At 41.2% G+C, this 24,198-nt stretch overlaps 1 protein-coding gene across 6 annotated transcripts in view; it reads left to right on the top strand.

The window, feature by feature from the left end:
* LOC143292413 (uncharacterized) overlaps nt 1-24,196 on the top strand; it is a 48,410-nt gene extending 24,214 nt beyond the window's left edge. For 5 of the 6 annotated variants that reach the window (XM_076602661.1, XM_076602660.1, XM_076602657.1 and 2 more), the window contains 18 exons: nt 377-444; nt 2,442-2,488; nt 3,160-3,348; nt 4,244-4,330; nt 5,543-5,716; nt 7,170-7,232; nt 7,897-8,073; nt 10,041-10,127; nt 11,581-11,763; nt 12,699-12,785; nt 13,829-13,891; nt 15,100-15,143; nt 16,520-16,808; nt 18,418-18,502; nt 20,433-20,548; nt 21,096-21,263; nt 22,930-23,022; nt 24,062-24,196. In XM_076602661.1, the coding sequence (XP_076458776.1) occupies nt 377-444; nt 2,442-2,488; nt 3,160-3,348; nt 4,244-4,330; nt 5,543-5,716; nt 7,170-7,232; nt 7,897-8,073; nt 10,041-10,127; nt 11,581-11,763; nt 12,699-12,785; nt 13,829-13,891; nt 15,100-15,143; nt 16,520-16,808; nt 18,418-18,502; nt 20,433-20,548; nt 21,096-21,263; nt 22,930-23,022; nt 24,062-24,181 (2,140 nt within the window). In that variant the 3' untranslated portion in view covers nt 24,182-24,196. The remainder of the gene's footprint in view (nt 1-376; nt 445-2,441; nt 2,489-3,159; nt 3,349-4,243; nt 4,331-5,542; nt 5,717-7,169; nt 7,233-7,896; nt 8,074-10,040; nt 10,128-11,580; nt 11,764-12,698; nt 12,786-13,828; nt 13,892-15,099; nt 15,144-16,519; nt 16,809-18,417; nt 18,503-20,432; nt 20,549-21,095; nt 21,264-22,929; nt 23,023-24,061) is intronic. The other variant, XM_076602656.1, reaches the window with a different exon arrangement.
* Nucleotides 24,197-24,198: the final 2 nt, after the last annotated feature.

Genomic DNA, 24,198 nt, shown 5'->3' with positions numbered 1-24,198 from the left:
TTTACTGCATTGGCTTTAAAGTGTGTTTAAAATTTTTTAATGTATTTTCTTACTTTAGTAACTTGTTCAGTCAAGAATTATGCACTGAGAGACTGATTTGCATATCCATATGGCATTGAACTTCACATCATATTCCTGTGTGCTATTTTGGTGGAGTTTTTGTGGTGACCAGGGTAATTGGAGAGAGGAAAGAAGCAAGGTTCTTTTGTTGATATGAAAGTCATTGTCAGAATGTGTGCGTGTGTGTGTGTGTGTGTGTGTGTGCGTGCGCGTGTGCGTGAGAGAGAGAGAGAGAGAGAGAGAGAGTGCTGTATTTGTCTTGAGAGTGGCTCCTGCACAGGTTTTATACAAGTTCTTGGTGTTTACCTTTTTTCAGGTTTACCAGGAACTGCTGCTGCCTGTGCTTGCCTTTGCTTTTCCTGCTGCCTTTGCTGTGTGGTGGAGGTTTGTGCCCCTGTTTCTCACACACACACACACACACACACACACACACACACACACACTAATCCAAAGGCCGAGTTCTCTGTTGCCAAAAAAATTATTTCCAACCAGAACTGGCAAAATGCACATATGAATACTTTAAATTTCGCAGTCCATAGCTATGTCTTACAACTTATTGCTTTTACTTTTTGTTTGCTTCTTGTGTTTAGTTTATAGTGTCCATAATTCCTATGATGGTTTTACAACAATTAAATGAGTTCTGAGTTCTGAGTTCACACAACCTGTTGTGAAACCAGTTCCTCTCTGTGCTCCTCTATCCCCATGCTCTTCCAGTGCGATGTCAGGGGAGTGTATGTGTGTGTTTGGAATTCGTGTTTTCATCAGTTGTGTACTTGCAGTCAATGTCATGTACTTGTATCAGATGTAATGTTTCTCGGTTAGTTAAAACGCTTGGTTGAGTGAAAGAAACCAAATGAATATGCATTTTATTCGGGAAATGAGGTAGGTATTTTGTACAACACAGTTTCTCCACCCACCCCTTTGGGATGAGTGGTGGGTGTGGGGGAGGGGACAGGGTGGGTGGGTGAGAGGCAGGATGAGTGGTGGGTGTGGGGCAGGGGACAGGGTGGGTGGGTGAGAGGCAGGGTGAGTGGTGGGTGTGGGGCAGGGGACAGGGTGGGTTGGTGAGAGGCAGGGTGAGTGGTGGGTGTGGGGCAGGGGACAGGGTGGGTTGGTGAGAGGCAGGGTGAGTGGTGGGTGTGGGGGAGGGGGACAGGGTGGGTTGGTGAGAGGCAGGGTGAGTGGTGGGGGAGGGGGAGGGGACAGGGTGGGTTGGTGAGAGGCAGGGTGAATGGTGGGTGTGGGGGAGGGGACAGGGTGGGTGGGTGAGAGGCAGGGTGAGTGTGGGGGAGGGGACAGGGTGGGTGGGTGAGAGGCAGGGTGAGTGTGGGGGAGGGGACAGGGTGGGTTGGTGAGAGGCAGGGTAAGTGGTGGGTGTGGGGGAGGGGACAGGGTGAGTGGTGGGTGTGGGGGAGGGGACAGGGTGGGTTGGTGAGAGGCAGGGTGGGTGGTGGGTGTTGGGGAGGGGGCAGGGTGGGTTGGTGAGAGGCAGGGTGAGTGGTGGGTGTGGGGGAGGGGGCAGGGTGAGTGGTGGGTGTTGGGGAGGGGGCAGGGTGGGTTGGTGAGAGGCAGGGTGAATGGTGGGTGTTGGGGAGGGGGCAGGGTGGGTGGGTGAGAGGCAGGATGGGTGTGGGGGAGGGGACAGGGTGGGTGGGTGAGAGGCAGGGTGGGTGTGGGGGAGGGGGCAGGGTGGGTGGGTGAGAGGCAGGGTGGGTGTGGGGGAGGGGACAGGGTGGGTGGGTGAGAGGCAGGGTGAGTGGTGGGTGTGGGGGAGGTAACAGGGTGGGTGTGGGGGAGGGGACAGGGTGGGTTGGTGAGAGGCAGGGTGAGTGGTGGGTGTGGGGGAGGGGACAGGGTGGGTTGGTGAGAGGGAGGGTGAGTGAAACACAGCAAAAGTCTGTGTCACTCTGTGAATTGAAACCAGAAAAGGAAGGAAATCAGCAGTGATGTGCACAGATAGTTTTTCATTTAGGGGTTGGTTTTGAAAGTAAAAGAATAGTTGGTCAAGTTCAGATTTATTTTGATGGCATCATAATTGTTTGGTTAATTGCAGATAAAAACAAACAAACCCAAAAACAGCAACCCAAAATAACACACAAAAAGAACCATGCAGAGTCTGCTCTAGCAGATTTTACGAGACTGTTGGTGACTGTTTATTTTTTGTATTTGGCAGTGGGGGAGCATATCCCCCCCCCCCTTCCCCCCGCCCCTCCCTGAATAATACTGATGGTTTTCTGTGTATGCCCTTGAATAATGATTATGGTTTTTCAAGTATGTTCCTATTTCTTGGCTAGAGTCAGTTCAGATCATGTCTAGCCATGATACACAAAACTAAACAGCAAGCATGGCTTGTCCTAACATTTTGTGTGAGGGTGTTTCAGGATACTACCTGCACAAGACAAACTGGAGGATTGCCACCTTTGACCAGGTACGTTTATGTTTAGGGTTGATTGGGAAGGGGTGGATGCGAGGGGAGGGGTTGGGGGTTTGCTATGGGTCATCTTCAATTCACTGCATGGTTTTGTTTGAATACATTCATGACACTTGTGTTTAACTTTAACCTAGCATATGTAAACTGTTCAGAAGGTCACCCCATTTGAGAATTGTGAAAGACAGGTTGATATAGCATTTGATGCTCTTGCTGTACTATGAAGTTAGATTGTTATTCCTTATTTTTATTGGTGTGTGTGTGTGTGTGTGTGTGTGTGTGTGTGTGTGTGTGTGTGTGTGTGTGTGTGTGTGATATCAGAAGGGGTGAGAGACAGTAAGATTCAATGACAGTGGTGTTTGCATAATTTGATATTTTGGTTCAAGATCTAAACAATCTGAAGAATGGGCTGCTTGAGAAAATGCATTTGTTCACATTTTTTAACTTGGCAGAAGACATCATATAGATGATAAACAGATGAGAATAAAACCAGTTCAGTGTTGCAAGTCATAACATGGTGTGGCTTGGATCTTTTCATAGGTCATCATGTACACTTCCCACCTCCCCAGAAGGGCAGAAAATATCCTATTGATTATAAACAGTTGAGAAGAAATAAAACCAGTTCAGTGTTGCAAGTTGTAAAATGGTGGGTTTCGGAATCTTTGACACAGGTCATCACGTACACCTCCCACCTGTTCAGGAGGGTGGAATACATCCTGCCGGCAGAGGGGGAAGGTGGGGAGCGCAGGTGGCTGACACGGTCGGAGATTGAGGACCTGGTGCAAGGCATGCTGAGCCCCCAGCTGGAGTCGTTGCAGTTCAGCGTCATGAACATCGCCAAGGAGGGCAGCTCACATCAGGTACTGTTGCTTGAATTGTGTGTGTGTGGGGGGTGGGGGGTGGGGGGCATGGGAGATGGGTGGGTGGGTGGGAGAGTGAGTGTGTGTGTGTGTGTGTGTGTAAGGGTTGGTGAATGTGTGTGGGAAGGGTGGGGGGTGTTCCCGTGTGTGTATGTGTTGGGATAGGTGTGTGTATATTTGTGTGTTTTAGAGAGTATGTGTGCGTGTGTTCTTGTGTGTTTGTGTGAACTTACATTTGTTCTTCGTATGTATGTTGGGTGTGTGTCGGTTTGTTTGTGTGTGTGTTTGTTTATGTGTGTGGGGGTTGTGTGTTCTGAGGAATGTGTGTGTGTTTGTATACAAATATATGTTTGTAGAGGGGAAGTGTGTGGTAGAGTGTAGGTGTGTGTTCTCGTGTGTGGCTATGTGTGTGCTTATTGGGAATAAGAAAGTATGTGTGTGTGTTTTTGCAAGTGTGGATGGAGAGTGTGGGTGTGTGTTCTTGTGTGTGTTTGTGTTCACTTACATGCATTCTTCTGTGTGTGTTGGAAGGTGTGAGGTATGTTCAGGTGTGTGTGCATATGTGTGTATGTTCCTGTGTATGTTCTTTTTTGTTGTTGTTGCTTTGTTTATTTTTGTTTTAGAAGTGGGAGTATGTCAGGAACAATGATCAGAATGTGACAAACTTGAACTGAAGAATCAATCTTTCATTTAGCAAGTGTCCACATTCTTGTAATATATAACACAAAGGAGAAATAAAGAAAGGTGTGGCAGGGGTGGCAAATACATCTAATAAAATTCCAGTTTGTACTGATCAAGGGAGAAATGTATAATACCGCTTTTTTTTTTTTTTTCCAGTACTAAAACGATTTTATATGTGTAACATGCAATGCTGATTATAGTGGGAATGTTACAGGCAGTCTTGCAGTCAAGTCAGGATGGGACAAAGCAACGTTTGGACAGTGTGGAACAGCAGATGGCAGCATTCATTGGCAAAACTAAGGTAGCTGTGAATGTGTTTGAACTGTCAGTTTCCATTCATTTCCAGTGTTTGAATTTTTTCTTCTTCAAGTTGATAAGCTTGAAAAAAAAATTATGTATTTATGTGTAAAAAAAAAAAAATTGCTTTAATTGATTTACAGATTCTGATAGATAATTGAGATTATCTTTGACTCGTGTTGTTGTAGGGAAGAAATAATTTTGGTTTGAGCTGATTGTAATCGCCAGTCCTTGAATTTGTGCTTGTAAATAAAAATAAAAGTTGCCTTTGCCTCGCACACATATATGTACTCTCTCTCTCTCTCTCTCACACATAGTGACATTCACACACACACTGTGACACACGCAGTGATACACACACACACACACACACACACACACACACACACACACACACACATTCTCTCTCTCTCTTTCCCTCTCTCACTTGCTTGCCTGAGCCACAAACACATTCAAGGCAAATGAAAGTTCTGAAGACCAACACAGTTGAGTTTTAGATACATCAAAATATAAGATGATTCTAGATATGATGCCATCAATGGTGAAACAAGCAGGAAGAAATGGTGAACCTCCTCAGCTTGTAGAAGGAGAGATCAGAATATAAAGCGCAAGAGACCTGAACACCTCTTTAATCAATACCATGATACTCATCACAGTGTTTGTGCAGTCATGGAAGTCAGGAAAAGTATTGGGAAAGTGGGAGAACCATTTTCAGGGCAGCTGGAAAAGTTATAGAAAAACGTGTTTTGCTTCTGAGGGTCTGGAGAAATGGAGGGTGATGTCTCAGAATTTTGATGGAACGTTTGACCAGTACTATTGAGCGAAGAGCTTGATGCATTTAAAAAAACAAACAGTAAAAAAAAAAAAAAAAAAAAAAAAAAGTTATTGAAACTAGACATCACCTCGGATATCCACCTGTCACTTTTGTTAGTGGTGTTGCAGATAAATATCTGATTGGCTTTGTGTTTGGTATGGAAAATTTTCAGTCTGGTTTGGAAAAATTATAGTATTTTGTTTGGTCACATCACTGGGGAATACTGCAGTCATTCACACCCTGACAACATGAAAATGGGCAGGCAGAAACTGTGAACATCCTCAGCTTGTACAGTGAGAGATGAATGAACGATATGGATACTTATGCCCTAAAGACCAACACACCTTTTTGATGAGCATGATGCACGCATCATTCACGCCATGGAAACATGAAAATGGGCAGGAAGAAACGGTGAACATCTTGAACCTGTACAATGAGATGAAGCCAAAGGTGATGAACCAGGACTGGATGACCCGCTCAGAGATTGAAGAGCTTGTGAAGAGCATGCTCAGCCTTCAGATGGAGTCCCTGCGCCTCAACCTGCTCAGTGTGGCGAAAGAGGGCAGCACGGATCAGGTGACTTTGTCGTTATTTTGGCCTTTCAGTTTTTTTTGTTTTTTTTTCCCCCTTTTTAAGTCTTCTTACAAGGGGTTTTGTTTTTAAAAATTAAAATTTAGACAGATCTAAGAATCATTTGTTGTTATCACATTATGACTGTATCATATTGATAATTTTGTTTGTTCATGATGAAATTGAAACATTTTTCATTTGCTCTATTTCTATTTATTTGTGGTTTTATCTCTCTCTCTCTCTCTCTCTCTTATATATATATATATATATATATATATATAGAGAGAGAGAGAGAGAGAGAGAGGTAGAGAGAGATATAGATATATATAGAATGTGTACTAAACAATGGTTACAATAATCCATTGAGGCTTTTAGAAATAGGTTTGGCTATTGTGAGAAGTGAGTGATTTTTAACGGTAACCTTGAAATGAGTTATAAGAATTTGACAGTGTATCTGGGGTTTACTACAGTTTAGTATAGTGGTTGTGTGGTTTGACTCTGTAAACCAGAGTTGTGGGATCACATGTCAGATTGGTGCTTGAAAGTGAGTGGTTTAATACAATGTATGTATGTGTATGTGTTTGTATTTTTGTGTGTTTTTTCCATTGAACTATTTAAGGTAGTCCAGGCGCGCGCGCGCGCGCACACACACACACGCACACGCACACGCACATACACACACACACGCACAGATGAATAGATTGATAGATAGATATTCACCTACCCCATCACCACTAACACACACTCATGATGTGGAGTAATGGCCTAGAGGTAACGTGTCCACCTAGGAAGTGAGAGAATCTGAGTGCGGTGGATCGAATCACAGCTCAGCTGCCGACATTTTCTCCCCCTCCAGTAGACCTTGAGTGCTGGTCTGGATGCTAGTCATTTGGATGAGACGATAAACCGAGTTCCTGTGTGCAGCATGCACTTAGCGCACGTAAAAGAACCCACGGCAACAAAAGGGTTGTTCCTGGCAAAGTTCTGTAGAAAAGCCCACTTTGATATGAAAACAAATAAAACTGCACGCAGGAAAAAAAAACACCCAAAAAAGGGTGGCGCTGCAGTGTAGCGATGCGCTCTCCCAGGGGATAGCAGCCTGGATTTCACACAGAGAAATCTGTTGTGATAAAAAGAAATACAAATACAAAAAAATACAAATATATGTGCATATATGTATGTATACCAAATTCATTTCTTTCAGTTCTGTGAAAAAAAAAAAATTATACAGGAGACACGGATGTATCTGACTGGAGACAGAATGTGAGCATCTTTGTCTAGCAGGCTTATGAGAACAATTAACTTGTAGATGAATAGAACTATCAGCATAAACTGCATACATTTCAGATATAGTGTTGGATAAAGTTGTGAAAGATTCAGAAACACTCAGAAATTTATTGCTTTCTTTTTTTTAACGTGTGGGATTTAAATTTTAAAATTTTTTATTGTTGTTGCTCAGGGTGCCCATGTGCGTTTGGATGCCATGGAAAAACAACTTGCAGAACTCTTGAATACAGCCAAGGTTGGTGACTGTCATTTGGAATTCTTTAGTGTTTATTTTATTTATAATTATATTTTGGTACTGTTTGTGAAGAATAGATTTTAGATATGTTGACAGACTGGACTAATCCAGACTACAGTAGATTGTACATAGTTTTAAAGTCTGGTATTTCTGGATGACAGCTTTTAAGAATATAATCTTTTACAATTTGGACATATTTTAAAGTCTGGTATTTCTGGATGACAACTAAAAATATAAACATAAAATGCTCGTCCCGTTTGTTTGGACTGTTTATTTAATACTGTTTTTTTTTGTCTCCAAAAGCTTTTATTTCAGTCTTTTTCTTTCAGGCTTTAAAAGTACAGGTCACCACTCTGTACAGATTATGGTCTTTTTTGATATATTGTATCACTGTTGCTGAGTCACATTTTTAAGGTGTTCAGTAGCGCCTGTTTGGATTTAACATACACAGGACACCACCTACTGAGACCCCAACTGATGACAATAACTGCATAGTTGTGGAGGTAGACTGAGTGAGCAATCCCCCCCATAGTTGAGACCACCATCACATCCCTCCAGCGACAGTTCCCCCATGAATCTGCTGACACCAAAGACTTTTGACAGGACTCACCCCAAGCCTGGAAGTGCAGGGTATCCCAGTCAGGTTTACAATCATGTGTTGCAGAACCAAAACATCCACCAGGAGGTACAGCAGATCTTTCTCCAGCTGCAAAAGGACGAGAAGCGAGACTGGCTGACCCAGTCAGAAGTAGAGGTCCTGGTTCAAGGGCTGCTCACCTCTGAGACTGAATCTCTGCGGTTGAGTCTGCTGAACAGTTTCAAAGACGGCAGCATTGAGCAGGTAGGGTGGCAGTGGGTATGTGATCTCTTGACTCACATGGTCAAACATGCCTTCCATTTTGGAATAGTCGTTTTATTTGATTACTTTTTTATTAACTTTTTAAAATTGAAAAAGAATGTTTTGTTTATTTCGAGCTGATGCTAAAGAGTTATTCACTGATACTGTGGATTTTATATAAAGCACAAAAATGAGAAACCTAACATTTTGAAACATGTATGTTTCACATATATATCATTATCAATTACATGTGATTAAAAAGCTACTTACATCACACAAATATGTCATTATTGGTTGGATATATTTAAGGGAAAAGATTGATAATACAGGTACTTATGAGACATGTATGTTTCATATATATATATATATATATATATATATATATATATATATATATATGTATGTATCATTACCAGTTACACATAATTAAAAAGCTACTTACACTAATACATTATTATTGGTTGGATATATTTAAGTGAAAGGATTGATTAGACAGGTATTTATTAATTAAATCTTTTAAAAAGTTTAATTTTTTTCAAACTTTTTTTTTCAGATATCACATTATGATAGTCACAAGACTTTCTTAAATTATGATAGCAGATAAGATAAACATGATAAAAAGAAAACCAGGAGGAATAAGGAACAAGAAAAAAACTGTTGGTAAGAGGACGTAAACTAAAAAAAAAAAAGAAAAAAAAAAAAGGTGGGAACACAGGATGCAAATCTAAGCCTGATAGATTTTGTGTTGCCATTCATGCTATATCATCTTGGATTGAAATGCAAATTCCGTGACCCAACTAGTGCAGACTCCGGCAGGGGTCTGACATTCCTGTCCTGTGCAAACTACTATCCGCCTATGCGGAGAAAAAGAAAGCAACTACGGCCGATAACCTCCCGGAAGTAGGTAACCTCCCCTTTGTCCCGCTAGCTAGCGCAGTTACTTCCCTTGCTCCGACACCACCCTTCGCCTTCAGTGCAGGTGTGTGCTCGGCCCCTACAAGCTATGCGGTGATGACACCATCTGCCATACAGCCGGTTGCTCCTGTTTCCCACTCACTAAAGGCGGATCAGCAAGCTGCTCAACCAAACAACCAGCAACTCATTGCCAGCTTGCTGCATCAGTTATGCACCACTCTGCTTCCGGGTGCCACACCATCTACCACTGCTCATACATGACAAGATCTGACGGGCTCTCTAAGACCATCCTTCAGGGAACAGTGCAGCGGAAAATGAGACGAGGCCAACAGCGAAAGAAGTGGGCAGACAACGTCACCGACTGAACCCAGAGGAGCTATGCCGAAACTCTGGCCCTATCCCACGACTGCTGGAAATGGAGAACGTTGCGTTCAGCAGTGCAGCACTCCCACGACCAAACCAGATTTGGGGACCAGTGCCATACTGTGACTGACAGTTTCAGTTTCAGTTTCAGTAGCTCAAGGAGGCGTCACTGCGTTCGGACAAATCCATGTACGCTACACCACATCTGCCAAGCAGATGCCTGACCAGCAGTGTAACCCACCAACCCAACCCAAGATAAGCTTACATAAGTAAATAAATAAATAATAATTATGATATAAAAAAAAAGGTAGTAGTAATGAAAATAATAATAAGATAATAATAATAAATAAATAATTAAATAAATAAGACAACAATGATGATAAATAAGCAGATAAATGTAAAACATGAAGACGCACATTCACACATACACCCACACATGCATAACAGATATGCACCAAACACGCAGTTTCACAGATATGAAAGCACAGTCAAATACATATAAACGTACATGAGCTCCAACACACACACACACACACACACACACACACACCACACATTACCCTGCACCTCCTCTACCCCCCTCCTCCACACACTCATTTCTAGTCTATGTATCGCAGCTTCCACGGCACACACACACACACACACACACACACACACACACCCACACACTGACAGCAGGTGTGATGTTGCAGGGTGACCTCAAGGCGATTGTGGAGGATGCCAGGTTGCGGTTAAAAACTGTGGAGGAACAGATGGCAGCTCTCAGGGACAAAACACAGGTACTTGATCGATGAACTCTTTAAAGTTGTAAGCATTCTGTTCAAGAATGGTTCTTGTTTGCCTTGAAAAGTGTTATTCAGCTGTTGCTTTCTTTTCTCGGTGTGTGTGTGTGTGTGTGTGTGTGTGGGTGTGTGTGTTGTATCTGTAGACAGTTTTATGTTCTATTTGTGGAATCATTTTTGTGGATCATTTGTGTTTATGGCTTTTAGATAAACCTTCCTGATATTCCTGTTTCTAAAATAACAACTCTCAACAGGATTGACATTGACACAGAAGACTGTGCTTAACTTAAAAAAACAAACAAACAAAACCAGAAAAAAAAGAATGGAGTTTTGATGAAAGTCTGTGAGAAGGGTGTGTGTGTTTGTTTTTTTCAAAGATTTAATCTAAATTCGAGTCACAAACTAGACTTACAGAACTTACTGCCCAAGTAAGGTTTAATTCAACAGCCACATTTTGAATTAGTTGATAAGGACATCATTTGATTAAAAAAAAAAAAAGGTCTGTGTGAGTATAAATTCTCTTTGTGTGGGTGTGTCTGCAGCAGTGGTTTATTACTTTCACATTCAATGCCTTTAACTCATTCAGTCCTGCACTCCTGCGCTGTTCAAACACCATTGCACATATTTTCGTACCAATGCCTGAACAGTGCTCTGGCATGGAGCTCCAGTTATTCAGACTGGTTTGCAGGGGAAGGAACACAACATAACTTTTCTGGTGACATACTGACATAGTTTGGGCACAGTTTCAACCTTCAACAAAGTTTCGGCACAGTTCAAGCATTTTTAGGGCCCCTCTGATCCCCCCCCCTCCCCCCATGATCCCCCCAGACCCGATCCCAACCCCTCCCCAACCCCTCACCCCACCTCCCCACCAAACATTATGAACTTTAATTAACTTATTCTACCCCACAGCTACATGCCTGCTACTCCCTTGGACCAGCTCTACATGAGACCACTGCAGTAAAATGTATGGTGGTTTTTTAAAACAGTGAAAATCGATGGAGAATTGTTGGTTTTATCAGTTAAAAGAAGCTTCGTTTTTATATTTCCATAATCAGTTCAGTTTAGAATGCCAGTTGTACCAAGCAAGAATAAACAAAATTAGAATAGTGTGTAGATATGAGAATACTCGTTCCTGGTCCACAGGGGAAGTAATCATGGTACAAGTTAACCCATACCTGGTGTAGAATGAGTTAACTCTTTCCATACGAACGGCGAAAGAGACGACGTTAACAGCGTTTCACCCCAATTACCATTATCAAAATACTGCAAGCGGAAGGCTCTAATACTGAAAACGTGAATGTTGACAAAGAATACCACAATTCTGACAACGGAAGCTAAAGGTTTGGTCATTCAGACACCCACTGGACATCCGAGGGGTCTGTGTAGAGGAGAAGAGAGGACTGGCCGTACTGAGTGAGTTAATTCACGTTTTTGGTGTTGGTGCCAGCAGACGCCAGACCTGAGCGATCAGGTGCAGCGGATCCTGCTCCAGCTGCAGAAAGAGGAGAAGCAGGACTGGCTGACCCAGTCGGAGATTGAGGACCTGGTGAAGGGGCTGCTGTCCCCTCAGCTGGACTCCCTGAGACTCAGTCTGCTGGCCATCATCAAGGACGGGAGGAACGCCAGTCAGGTAAACTTTGCATTAGAATTTCACTCGTGTAATAAAAAAAATAAAAAAGAGAAGAAAAATGTTGAATGTGCCATAGCTTTTTATGGCCATTGGGAAAGTGAAATTTATAAACGCCTGCTACATATTCTGTCAGCATATAAATTGTAACTTTTGAATATACAGTATAAAGACAGAATGACAGTGCATTAAAATCATTCATATGAAGCAAAGATCAAAAGAGACAAACGTTTATGCTAACCCATTACTTATACTACACCAATCCTTCTGTGACATAACCCAGTACTTATGCATAAAATGAGAAAATAACATAGATGATTGGATCACACAGTAAACCATCCAAAATTCTAAGCTAAAAGCAATAGATGCACATGAAATTCACTCATGCAGACACACACACACACACACACACACACACACACACACACACAATTATGTACATTCACACATACATGCCTGTGTATTCATCAACCAGTAAAGACGGCTACAAAGCCAGCTTGGATGTACACATGCTAACTGTGACAAATAAATATCTTAAGTCAACCGACTGTCTGTTTCTTGACATTCAGTCAAGAGTTGTTTTGATTAGTTTTTGGAACTTTCTGCACACATTCTTTTTCTTCATCTTTAACAGTGTTAAGTGATTTGGTTGAGTGTTCACAGGATTCCTTCAGGTCTGTTGGCTGTGTGTCAAGGCCAGAGTCTCTGCAAATGGTATTCCTGTTTAATCTGCATTGTTGTCAGTCCATTGTGTTTTTTCTATCTTCCCCACCCATCTCACTCGCTCAATAGTTCCTTGCAAGACAATTGGATCTTGTTAGAGGACCATACCATTGTATTTATTTGCATACATAAAGTGAAGATATTGTTTATGTCATGGATAAAGATAGACCTGCCCCATGTGGATGCCTTACATCAGTGTTTTGGTAATGTTGCAGGACGCCCTGAAAGTGAGCCAGGATGATGCCAGGCAGCGACTGGACATTGTGGAGAAACAGCTAGCTGAGCTCCACGTTAAGACACAGGTAGGTGGAGTCAGCTGGAAAGTTTGTTTTTTTTTCTTGTTTTTAATTATGATTTTTAAAGAAAAATAAGAAATACTGGGCTGAAAGGAGGGGGAAATACTTCGTGATTGTCTTAAGAATTTTTCAAAAAGAAACCAAAGCCCTGCTCCGCAGCGAAAACCCGGACAACCCTGGTTTCCCCTGCCCCTAAGGCCTAACATAAACAGAAAAACAACAACGCCAAACCCCTACAAATTAACAAAAAACAAAAACACTTGTACGATTCCAGATAGCCTGTAATGAGATTATAGTGAAAACAGCATGTGCTTGATGTTTCATTCAGTTCTGGGCCTTCAGTTGGCTCAGCATATAACAGAAAACAAACTCATACGGATGATATAGGTCGTGAAGTAAGAGGTTGCAGTGGTTCCAGTTTTAGAGTTATGCGTGCATGAGAATGACTGGTGCGAAAACGCTTAGATTTGTCTATGCACAAGATTCAGCACTATATAAGTACCATTATTATTATTATTATAAGTACCATTATTATTATTGTTGAAGAGGGCTGGTGGTGGGGGTCGGGAAGGGTATGGATGGGAGTGTAGGGGGGCAGAAGGGCAGGGGGAAGAATCTTAGGGATTATTTTTTTTTCTGGTTGCCTGGTAACTTTCAGGGAGACTGAAGCTGAGGGTTGTAGATAAAATATGATTGTGACAAACATGTACTGTCGCAGTGTGTTTTGAACAGGTATTTATTTTTCAAGTTGATCATTGATGTGAGGAAAGGATGATTCCACATTTTGTTTCCTCTGATTCCTTGAGGACTCTTAACTTAAAGAAAAAAAAAATCAGTATATTTTGTTGAGATATGTTGGAGAATGTTGAATTTTTTTAATTTTTTATATTTTTTTTATTTTTTATTTTATTTTATTTTTTGTGCATTATTGTTGTGTTAATGTTATGCATGCTTTGTTTTGAGGTGAAGTGAAATGAATTACTGGATGTTGTAGAAAATGAAGTGCCATGCGTAAGAAACAGTTTGACATGGTCATCAATGGGTTCCAGGATGCTGGGCTTCGTTTGGATGCCCTTGAGACACAGCTGGCAGCGTTGGTGGCCAAAGGCATGGTATGTAGCCATGGATGGAAGTAACCCACACACACTCACTCGCACACACACACACACAATACACTGACACTGACACGCACGCACGCACGCACGCACGCACGCACGCACGCACACACACACACACACACACACACTTGAACAACCAAAAACTCAGACACCTCCATACGTGTACTTCATTACCGAAATTGTCCATGAAACAAGAGTAGTCAACTGTGATCATTTGTTATTTAAAACAATACATAGGAAACAAACTATGCATTTTTTTTGGAAAATCGATGTGAAAAATTACAAAAAATAAAAAAAGTAAAAAGTTTTGGATTTTTTTTGGGCCATTGATGGAAGCTAGTGAAGCAATAGAAGAAACAAATGAAGAGTCTGGGTGCTCCATGACCTGCATGCAACTGAGGCGGAAAACAAAAAAAAACAACCGAAAAACTGTGTGGAAGTGGTGCTGAGATATGTTTGTTGTTGTTCACTGTTGCAGTTTGAATTAATTCATTCAGTGACTTATTGTGGTTCATTGATTTAATTATTTATTCATTTATTTGTTTAAGTATTGTACAATACTTTGTTTTATTTTTATTTTCCCTCAAAGCCTGTTTAAACGTGTTGGGTTACGCTGCTAGCAGATGTGGTGTGTATGGATTTGTCCGACTGCAATGACCCCTCCTCCTTAAGTAACAGAACTGAACAGAAGTTTGAATTCTAAAATATTTTAGATTTTTTCTTGAAATGCACACACAAAGACACTCACACAAAGACATACATGATGCTGTTAAAATCAGTTTAAATGACACATTTTGATCATGTATCTTTTCCAAGGTGGGAGAGTAACCATTGTGCTTTTACTGTGAATAATCCACAAAGAGAATAATTTTACAATAGATTATTGGTTGGCTAATCTTTTTTGTTTTTGTGTGTTACTGTAAATAATCCACTAATAGTAATAGATACTTTTGCATTGAATAATTGGTCGACTTATCATAGTTTTTGTTTTTGTGTGTTACTGTAAATAATCCACTAATAGATACTTTTACAATAAATAATTGGTCAACATCATTATTGTGTGTTACCGTAAGTAATCCACTAATAGATGCTTTTACAATAAATAATTGGTCAACATCATTATTGTGTGTTACCGTAAGTAATCCACTAATAGATGCTTTCACAGCTAATCATTATTTTTTCTTGTTTTTGTGTGTCTGTAGCTCACTGAAGCTGATCTTGCAAACCTCAAGCAGCAGCTGATGGAGTAAGTCAGTAAATGGGAACAGAGATTGTATGTTTTGAAAAGCAAACAGCAGCAGATTAAATGGAAACACTATAGAATGCTAGTGTTTCGCTGGGAAACTGGACCGGGTGAAACTCACTTCTGAGAACATTTGACTGAAGTGTTCATATTTGAAAGTTGTTGGATAGTGTTCTGTGTAATCATTATGAATATGAATTGTGAATAACAATGTTATTCTTTGTTGTTGTTTTTCTTTGTGTAATGTGTAAGGGCTTTTGAATATGCCTTGGAATCACAAAATGGATAGGTACAGTCACTACTTACAAAGGAGTATTCTGAATATGACATAAAATCAGTCCCCAACAGAAGACAACTTGGATAGCAGCAGCAGCCTCATCATCATTATTTATAATCATCAAGTGATCATCTCAAATGAAGTTTGCTTATGTGTGCACATGGAGAAAAATCATCACTGTATACAATACAGAAAGCTGTAATGCTGCTCTGTATGTGCACTTGCAGAGCGCTCTGAAATGCTACTGCATGTATGTAAATGCAGAGCAGTCTATGCTCGTATACAAAACAGAAAGCTGTAATGCTACTGTATCCATGCACTTCCAGGGCTTTCTGAAATGCTACTGTATGTACACTCTGTCAGGGCAATCTACACTATACAATACACATAGCTTTAATGCTACTGTGTGTGTGCACTTGTAGAACAATCTGGAACGCTACTGTATGTCTGCACATGCAGAGCAGCCTGTGCTGTATACAGTACAAATGGCTGTAGTGCTACTCTGTGTGTGTGTGCATTTGCTCAGCAATTGATGCTGCAAACAATACGGAATGCTGTAATGCCACTGTATGTGTGCACGTGCAAAGCAGTCTATGCTCTAATACAGAAAGCTGAAATGCTACTGTATGTCTGCACCTGCAGAACAATCTGAACTGCTGCAGTATGTCTGCACGTGTAGAACAATCTATGCTCTATACAATACAAAAGGCTGTAATGCTGCTGTATGTATGTACATGCAGAACAATCCATACTCTACACAATACAGAAAGCTGTAACACTACTGTTTGTTTGCACTTGTAGAGCAGGCTATGTTCAATACAATACAGAAAGTTGTAATGCTACTGTGTGTATGTACATGCAGAGCAGTTTATGCTCAATACAATACAGAAACGTTGTAATGCTACTGTTTGTCTGCATATGAAGAACACTCTATGCTCTATACAATACAGAAAGCTGGAATGCTATTGTTTGTCTGCACTTGTAGAACGATCTATGCTCAGTAAAATACAGAAATCTGTAATGCTACTGTATGTCTGCACATGCAGAGCAGCATACACTCCGTACAATACAGGAAGCTGTAATCCACTGTGTGCGCGTGCAGCACCATCTATGCGGTGCGGGACAGCATGGAGGAGAAGCTTGGAACGGAGCAGGCCAAGGAGCGGAAGAGCTGGGAAGCCAAGCTGGCCAGTATGGAGGTCACCATCTCCGACCTGCGGGCACGGGTCATCAGCTCGGAGACGTCGTCGCGCGGCAACGTGGCGACCATGTCTGAGAAGTGCTGTCAGGACGAGGCGGCCCTCCTGGGCATCATCCGTGGGGAGGTGGGCCGCATGCTGGCCGAGAGGGACCAGGGAGCTGCCGGGGTGGTCGGTCAGGTCTCCTCTGATGTGAGTGTCGGTTTGATCATGATAGGAATGTATTTAGTGCCTGTAAGCTGCTGGGGTGGTCGGTCAGGTCTCCACTGATGTGAGTGTTGGTTTGATCATGATAGGAATGTATTTAGTGCCTGTAAGCTGCTGGGGTGGTCGGTCAGGTCTCCACTGATGTAAGTGTTGGTTTGATCATGATAGGAATGTATTTAGTGCCTGTTAGCTGCTGGGGTGGTCGGTCAGGTCTCCTCCGATGTGAGTGTTGGTTTGATCATGATAGGAATGTATTTAGTGCCTGTAAGCTGCTGGGGTGGTCGGTCAGGTCTCCACTGATGTAAGTGTTGGTTTGATCATGATAGGAATGTATTTAGTGCCTGTTAGCTGCTGGGGTGGTCGGTCAGGTCTCCACTGATGTAAGTGTTGGTTTGATCATGATAGGAATGTATTTAGTGCCTGTAAGCTGCTGGGGTGGTCGGTCAGGTCTCCACTGATGTAAGTGTTGGTTTGATCATGATAGGAATGTATTTAGTGCCTGTTAGCTGCTGGGGTGGTCGGTCAGGTCTCCACTGATGTAAGTGTTGGTTTGATCATGATAGGAATGTATTTAGTGCCTGTTAGCTGCTGGGGTGGTCGGTCAGGTCTCCACTGATGTAAGTGTTGGTTTGATCATGATAGGAATGTATTTAGTGCCTGTAAGCTGCTGGGGTGGTCGGTCAGGTCTCCACTGATGTAAGTGTTGGTTTGATCATGATAGGAATGTATTTAGTGCCTGTAAGCTGCTGGGGTGGTCGGTCAGGTCTCCACTGATGTAAGTGTTGGTTAGGTAATGATGTTGAGAATGTATTTAGTGCCTTTAAGCTGCTGGGGTGGTCGGTCAGGTCTCCACTGATGTAAGTGTTGGTTTGATCATGATAGGAATGTATTTAGTGCCTGTAAGCTGCTGGGGTGGTCGGTCAGGTCTCCACTGATGTATGTGTTGGTTTGATCATGATGATAATGATGGGAAAGCATTTAGCGCCTTTTCTCTAAGTAGGGCTGTTGGTGCTTTACAAACAGACACACATGCAAACAGTGCACAGACACACACATGCGTGCATGCATGCATATACACAGATAGACAGACGGGGAGCGACAGAGGAGAGGAGAAGCACACAAGTTCAGTTTACTAGTGCTGGGGTGTTTTTCATTAGTTTAAAGGAGTGGGTTGTCAGGGAAGATTTGTCTGTGTTGGTTTTTTTTTAAATATTTTTTTTTGAATAATATGATTTGTGTTTGATGTTCTAGTGTTTTATGTTTCATGTCTGTAGGATGGAAAGTTTGATGTTAGATTTTAATTTTTCTCATGCAGACACATGCTCTTACACACATGCTCGTACACACATACATTTACACATGCTTTTTTATATGAACGTGTTTCTGAAATCACTCAAGTAAAATTACGTTAGATTGAACAATGCACGTCCTCACAAGCACACACACAAATACTCGCACATGCACACTTAAATGATGTACACACACATGTACATAGATAGACACACACCTGTTTTTACTTGAAACTGTTCCAGCCCAGTCTCTGATCATATACAGAATGGATTTTAGGTTTGACTGTGTGTGTAAATGTTTACAGGATGTCAGAGGAATCATTGATGCTGCTTTGCTGAAGTACAGTGCAGACAAGATAGGCTTGCCAGACTATGCCTTGGAATCAACTGGTAGGTTTGAGCCTTTTGGTTGTTTATATTGCTCACATACATTGTATTGTATTTCTCTTTTTGTCGCAACAGATTTCTCTGTTTGAAATTTGGGCTGCTCTCTCCAGGGAGAGCGCATGGCTATACTACAGCGCCACCTATTTATTTGTATTTTTTCCTGCGTGCAGTTTTATTTGTTTTTCCTATCAAAGTGAATTTTTCTACAGAATTTTGCCAGGAACAACCCTTTTGTTGCCATGGGTTCTTTTACGTGCTCTAAGTGCATGCTGCACATGGGACCTCGGGTTTATCATCTCATTCAAATGACTAGCGTCCAGACCACCACTCAAGGTCTAGCGGAGGGGGAGAAAATATCGGCGGCTGAGCAGTGATTCGAACCAGTGTGCTCAGATTCTCTCGCTTCCTAGGCGGACATGTTACCTCTAGGCCATCAATCCACTTTTATGTTTATTCATTGACACACTCAAGGCTTTTGTGGGTTTTTTTATGTGTTAATGTTGCCCACATACAAACATGTTTATTCACTTTCTTGCTGAAGACTTTTGTGCTTTTTGGTTATTTTGTATTGCCCACGCACATAAATGTTTATTCAGTTACATGTTCAAGGCATTCAGTCAGGAACCTCGGTGTTGTCCTTGACAATACACTGTCCATGCAAAAATTTATCACCCAGACATGTCAGTCCTGCTACTGTCAACTGCGACGCATCAGTGCCGTCCGGAAATATCTGTCCACTGACGCAACATCTAGACTTGTCGTTTCTCTCATTCTCTCTCGCCTTGACTACTGTAACTCTTTATTGTCTGGTCTGCCTGCTTCATCCATTCAGCCCCTTCAGTGCATACAAAACTCTGCTGCCCGACTCGTCCTCAGAAAGAGCACATCACTCCTCTTTTGCAACATCTCCACTGGCTCCCTGTCTCACACCGAATAAAGTACAAGATCAGCACTCTATGTTATAGATGCATTCACAAAACTGCCCCTTCCTATCTCTGCGGCTGCCTTCACCTCTACACTCCATCTCGCTCACTACGATCGGCCTCGGATCCACTCTGTTTACGCATACCCAGATTCAAACACTCGACTATTGGCCGCCGTTCTTTCTCTGTTTCTGGACCTTGCGATTGGAATGAACTTCCTTTTTCGCTTCGTCAAGTCTCCACACTCAGCTCTTTCAAGTCTTTAGTTTCTGCAGTATTAGAGTTATACATGCGTGTGAATGACTGGTGCGAAAGAGCTTTGATTTGTCTCTGCACAAGATCCAGCGCTATATAAATACCATTATTATTATTATTATTTATTATTTGTTTATCCTTATGTCACATTCTGTCATGCACATGCGCATGTGCAAATATAAACTTTCATTTTATTTTTTGAAGTGTGGATTTGAAAAAAGAATATAGTGCAACACCATTTTAACACAACGCACTGTAACTGTCAAAATATCTTTATGTGATTTTGTTTCTGTTTAACTGTCAAAGCACATGCAGTGTTTAAAACGGATCAGTCTTTGAAACCAACAAATCTCTCATATGTATGGAAAGAATATAACATGATTTTAGATTCAGTCGCATTATAAGAGCAGCAGAACTTTTCAATAAGAGGGAAAAATAAAAATAAAATCATTTCCTCAATATTTTGTGGAATTGGAATGCCAATTGGAACTTCATAGCACCTTCCAAAATTTGAGATAAACCATGACCAAGGATATAGGTATGGACTAAGGACGTCTTGTGTATCTCAATCTTCAGTTGATAGTTGTGGATGATGTTAAAATCATAGATGCAGAAAGAAGAGTGTTTCAAGTTCAAAAAGATTTTAATTTTAAATCTGCAGTTGAGGTGATGCATTGGTGTATTCATCACTGGCATTGGAATTGTCAGGAAATGTTAAAGTGTGTGCTCAGTGCCTTGTCATTTTCTGTGCACAGGGGGAAGTGTGGTGAACATCAGATGCTCCAAAACCTACTCCAGACGGGCAGCCACTGTCAAGGTCTGGGGCATCCCCCTGTATTATACAGTGAATGGTCCCAGAACCGTCATTCAGGTCAGTGACAGTTGTGAAGCACAGATATGTTGACAAGGACTTTGTGTTGAACTGATCAAGTGATAGCGGTGTGATAGGAAAGGTTAAAAAAAAAGTGCTCTCTCTCTCTCTACACACACACACACACACACACACACTTACAGGCATGCATTAAGGATTTTTATTCTACTGAAAGTGGACAGATAAATATGGTGGTATTGATCATGATTGATTTATTTATTCACAGTAGACAGCCTTTTTCTCTCCCCTTTGATTTACAAAGTGTCATGCACTAAACAAAAGTGTATATATCTGCGTTTGTGGTAAAATGAATGAGACTGAAAAAGAGACAAGTATGTGCATGTCTGTGTGTGGGTGTCTGTGTGCATATGTGTATGCATAAGAGGAGCGGGGTTAGGGCAGAAAATGAGGGTGGTGGAAAGTTTTATATGTATGAGAGGAACTCTGTGTATATGTGTTGTGTGTGTGTGTTTGTGAGAGAATGGGGGGGGGGAGAGAATTTTTATTATCAATAAAAAATTTTTTTTTTAAATTGACGTGTGTGCAGCCTGAGGTGTTGCCTGGCAACTGCTGGCCGTTTGAAGGACACGAGGGGTCGGTGGTGATTCAGCTGGCCGTCCCCATCAAACCCACCATGTTCACCTTGGAGCACATCGGCAAGACCCAGTCCATCTTTGGTGACAACAAGAGCGCTCCCAAAGACTTCTTGGTCCTGGTGAGTTCAGCCAGGCCAAGCTTAGATTTTGTAGAACACATGGTTAGCATTGTAGGACTAAGGGTTTTGGAGTTGTATTATATGTGTGTGTATCTCTTTTTCTCTGTGTCCTTCTCTCTCTGTATTTTTTCTTTCTATCCCCCCCCCCCTCTCAAAAGACGTTTGAAAACATCACTCGGAAAAACAAAACAAAAACAAGGGAGGCAAGGCCTTCAAAACTCACTTGTGATACACTTTAAAAAAAAAATCCAAGCTTTTTATGTATTGAGTATAATTTCAAAATGTAATGTTTAAGATGAGAAAGATCAGTTTAAAGCAAATTAAGTCCCCTAGCATTAATTGCAGAGTAGTTTCCCTCCTTTACTATCTGCAGCAAAACGTTTGCAAAATAAATAAAACTTCCATGCTTTGCAAAAGAAGTTCCTGTTTGAACAAAAAATGATAATAATGACTGCTCTTGTTGTTGTGTCAGAATATCAGATCAAAGTGCCAAGTTTAGAGAATACAAAAAAATATAAATATAACAGTAAATTCAGTTTGCATATAATTTGGCTTCATTTTTTTATTTTTTTGTGCCCATCCCAGAGGTGCAATATTGTTTTAAACAGGATGACTGGAAAGAACTGAATTTTTCCTATTTTTATGCCTGATTTGGTGTCAACTGACAAAGTATTTGCAGAGAAAATGTCAATGTTAAAGTTTACCACGGACACATACATACACACACACACACACACACACAACCGAACACCAGGTTAAAACATAGACTCACTTTGTTTACACAAGTGAGTCAAAAATGAAGACAAAATCAACATGACATGAATTGTCAGAGGATTTTTATTTGAATTGTCAGATGATTTTTAGTTTTATTTTGGTCTTGATTATGGAGGCTGTCTGGAGAAGGAAGAGGATGCTTGGTTTTGTGTTTGCATTTTTTCTGGCATTTTTGTTTTGAATGCTGGTCATTATATATAATTTTGTGTATTATGTATTGTTGTGTTTGTGTTCAGGTTACATTTTTATAGAGGTATGTTTAATCGTTTGCTGGTAAATTGGTGGAATGGTCAACATCAGATGCATGTGTTAGCTTTATTACGTGCATGAATATGACTGCACTTGTGCCTAATTTTCTTTCTTTTCATGTAAAATGGGGTGGACTGTTTTCAGCCCTGATACGGCTCTGTGTGGTCAGCTGGGCCATACACCACAATCATCATATGATGATGATGATAATAACCAGGGGGAAAAGGGTGAAGCTGCACTGGAGTGAGGAATCTGTTGTGAAAAAAATAAATGCAACACAGTGCAATGCAATACAATACAATGTAGTGCACTAAAGGACAGTACTGTACAACACAGAAAGCACAACACAGTAAACAAACAACATAGTGCAGCACAGCACAACACAACACAGCTCAGCATAGTGTACAACACAACAACACAGCACAGTACAGCACAACACAGCACATCACACAACAGCACAACACAAAACAACACAGCACAGCACAGCACAGCCCTCCCTCCTCTTCACTCAACCCTTTGGCCTCAGTGCTGTGGTTTTAAAGCTGACAGACATGGTCAAGGATTGGTGGTACAGTCATCACCCACCCACCCCTGTACTGTTGGCTTATCGGTGATTGCAACATTTTTTCTGCTTGGTGTTCAGGGACTGAGTTCAGAGAGTGACACAGAAGGGGTTATACTGGGTGAATACCACTACGATGGTGATGGAACGCCCATGCAACACTTTGATGTGCAGGTAAGTCCTCTTTGGCATTGACTTTGAATTGATCCACTTTATGACAACCCTGCCTGTTCTCGTCTTTATTTAAAAATGTAAGTTGTCTGTGGCATAGTGACGACATCATCAAATGCAGAATTATTCATATTTCTGCAAATGTGATGGTTTTATCTATCAAGTTCTTCATGCATACTTAACCGAGTTACAGTTAAGAATTTCAGTCAAACAGCTAACATCTGTTGTCCATAGTTTCCAACAACAGCATGTGTTGTGAAAGTAGTTTCTATCAAACATTAACCACTGCTTGTTAAAAAAATGGAAAGAAAAGAAAATTCAAGCAGTGTTATGCATATATCTAATAAGTCAGACAAATGGTTTCCTTCACTGTGTCCCATTTTGGTTCATAGAGGTTGAGGCAGTGAGGTAAAACGATTGTTACAGTAATGGAAATCTGGAACATGTTTCTTCTGTCCAGGTTATCAAAACAGCAGTCTGTGTGTTAGTTCTATAGCCTGTGTAAAAGATCTGCACTTGATAGAGGTGATTTGTTATTACAAGGTTAAATGATTAAATTAATAACAGCAGTCTGTGTGTTAAGTTCTATAGCCTGTGTAAAAGATCTGCACTTGATAGAGGTGATTTGTTATTACAAGGTTAAATGATTAAATTAATAACAGCAGTCTGTGTGTTAAGTTCTATAGCCTGTGTAAAAGATCTGCACTTGATAGAGGTGATTTGTTGTTACAATATTAAATTTATTACAAAATTACATGGTTGGTATGTAGGCTTGGGGGAGAGAGGGAGGCTACATGAGTTTCACTACAACCCACTTTCAGTGAATAATGACAATATTTCTTTCACATGCATATATATGTGAACCTGCACTGCAGTGAAAATTTAATTAAAAAAAGAGATACTTTTGACAGCTTTGTTTCTTATCTTAGACATCACTTTCTTATTATATGTATGTTTTATGAAAAAAAGAATAAAAACTAGTTTCCACTGTGCATGTATTAGCTGTATACATCTTTTTTGTGTGTGTGTGCTTCTTTTTCAGATTGAAGACTCAGGCATTTTTCTGTTCGTTGAGCTGAGAGTCACCAGCAACCATGGGAACGAGGAATACACCTGCTTGTATCGATTCAGAGTACATGGGGTACCCCAGGAACACAACTGATTTTATATCTTTTGGGG

Source organism: Babylonia areolata, chromosome 18 (assembly GCF_041734735.1).
Source record: "Babylonia areolata isolate BAREFJ2019XMU chromosome 18, ASM4173473v1, whole genome shotgun sequence".
Taxonomy (NCBI): Eukaryota; Metazoa; Mollusca; class Gastropoda; order Neogastropoda; family Buccinidae; genus Babylonia; species Babylonia areolata.
The sequence above is the reverse complement of the archived record's forward strand: the minus strand, read 5'-3'. Positions and strand labels throughout refer to the sequence as shown.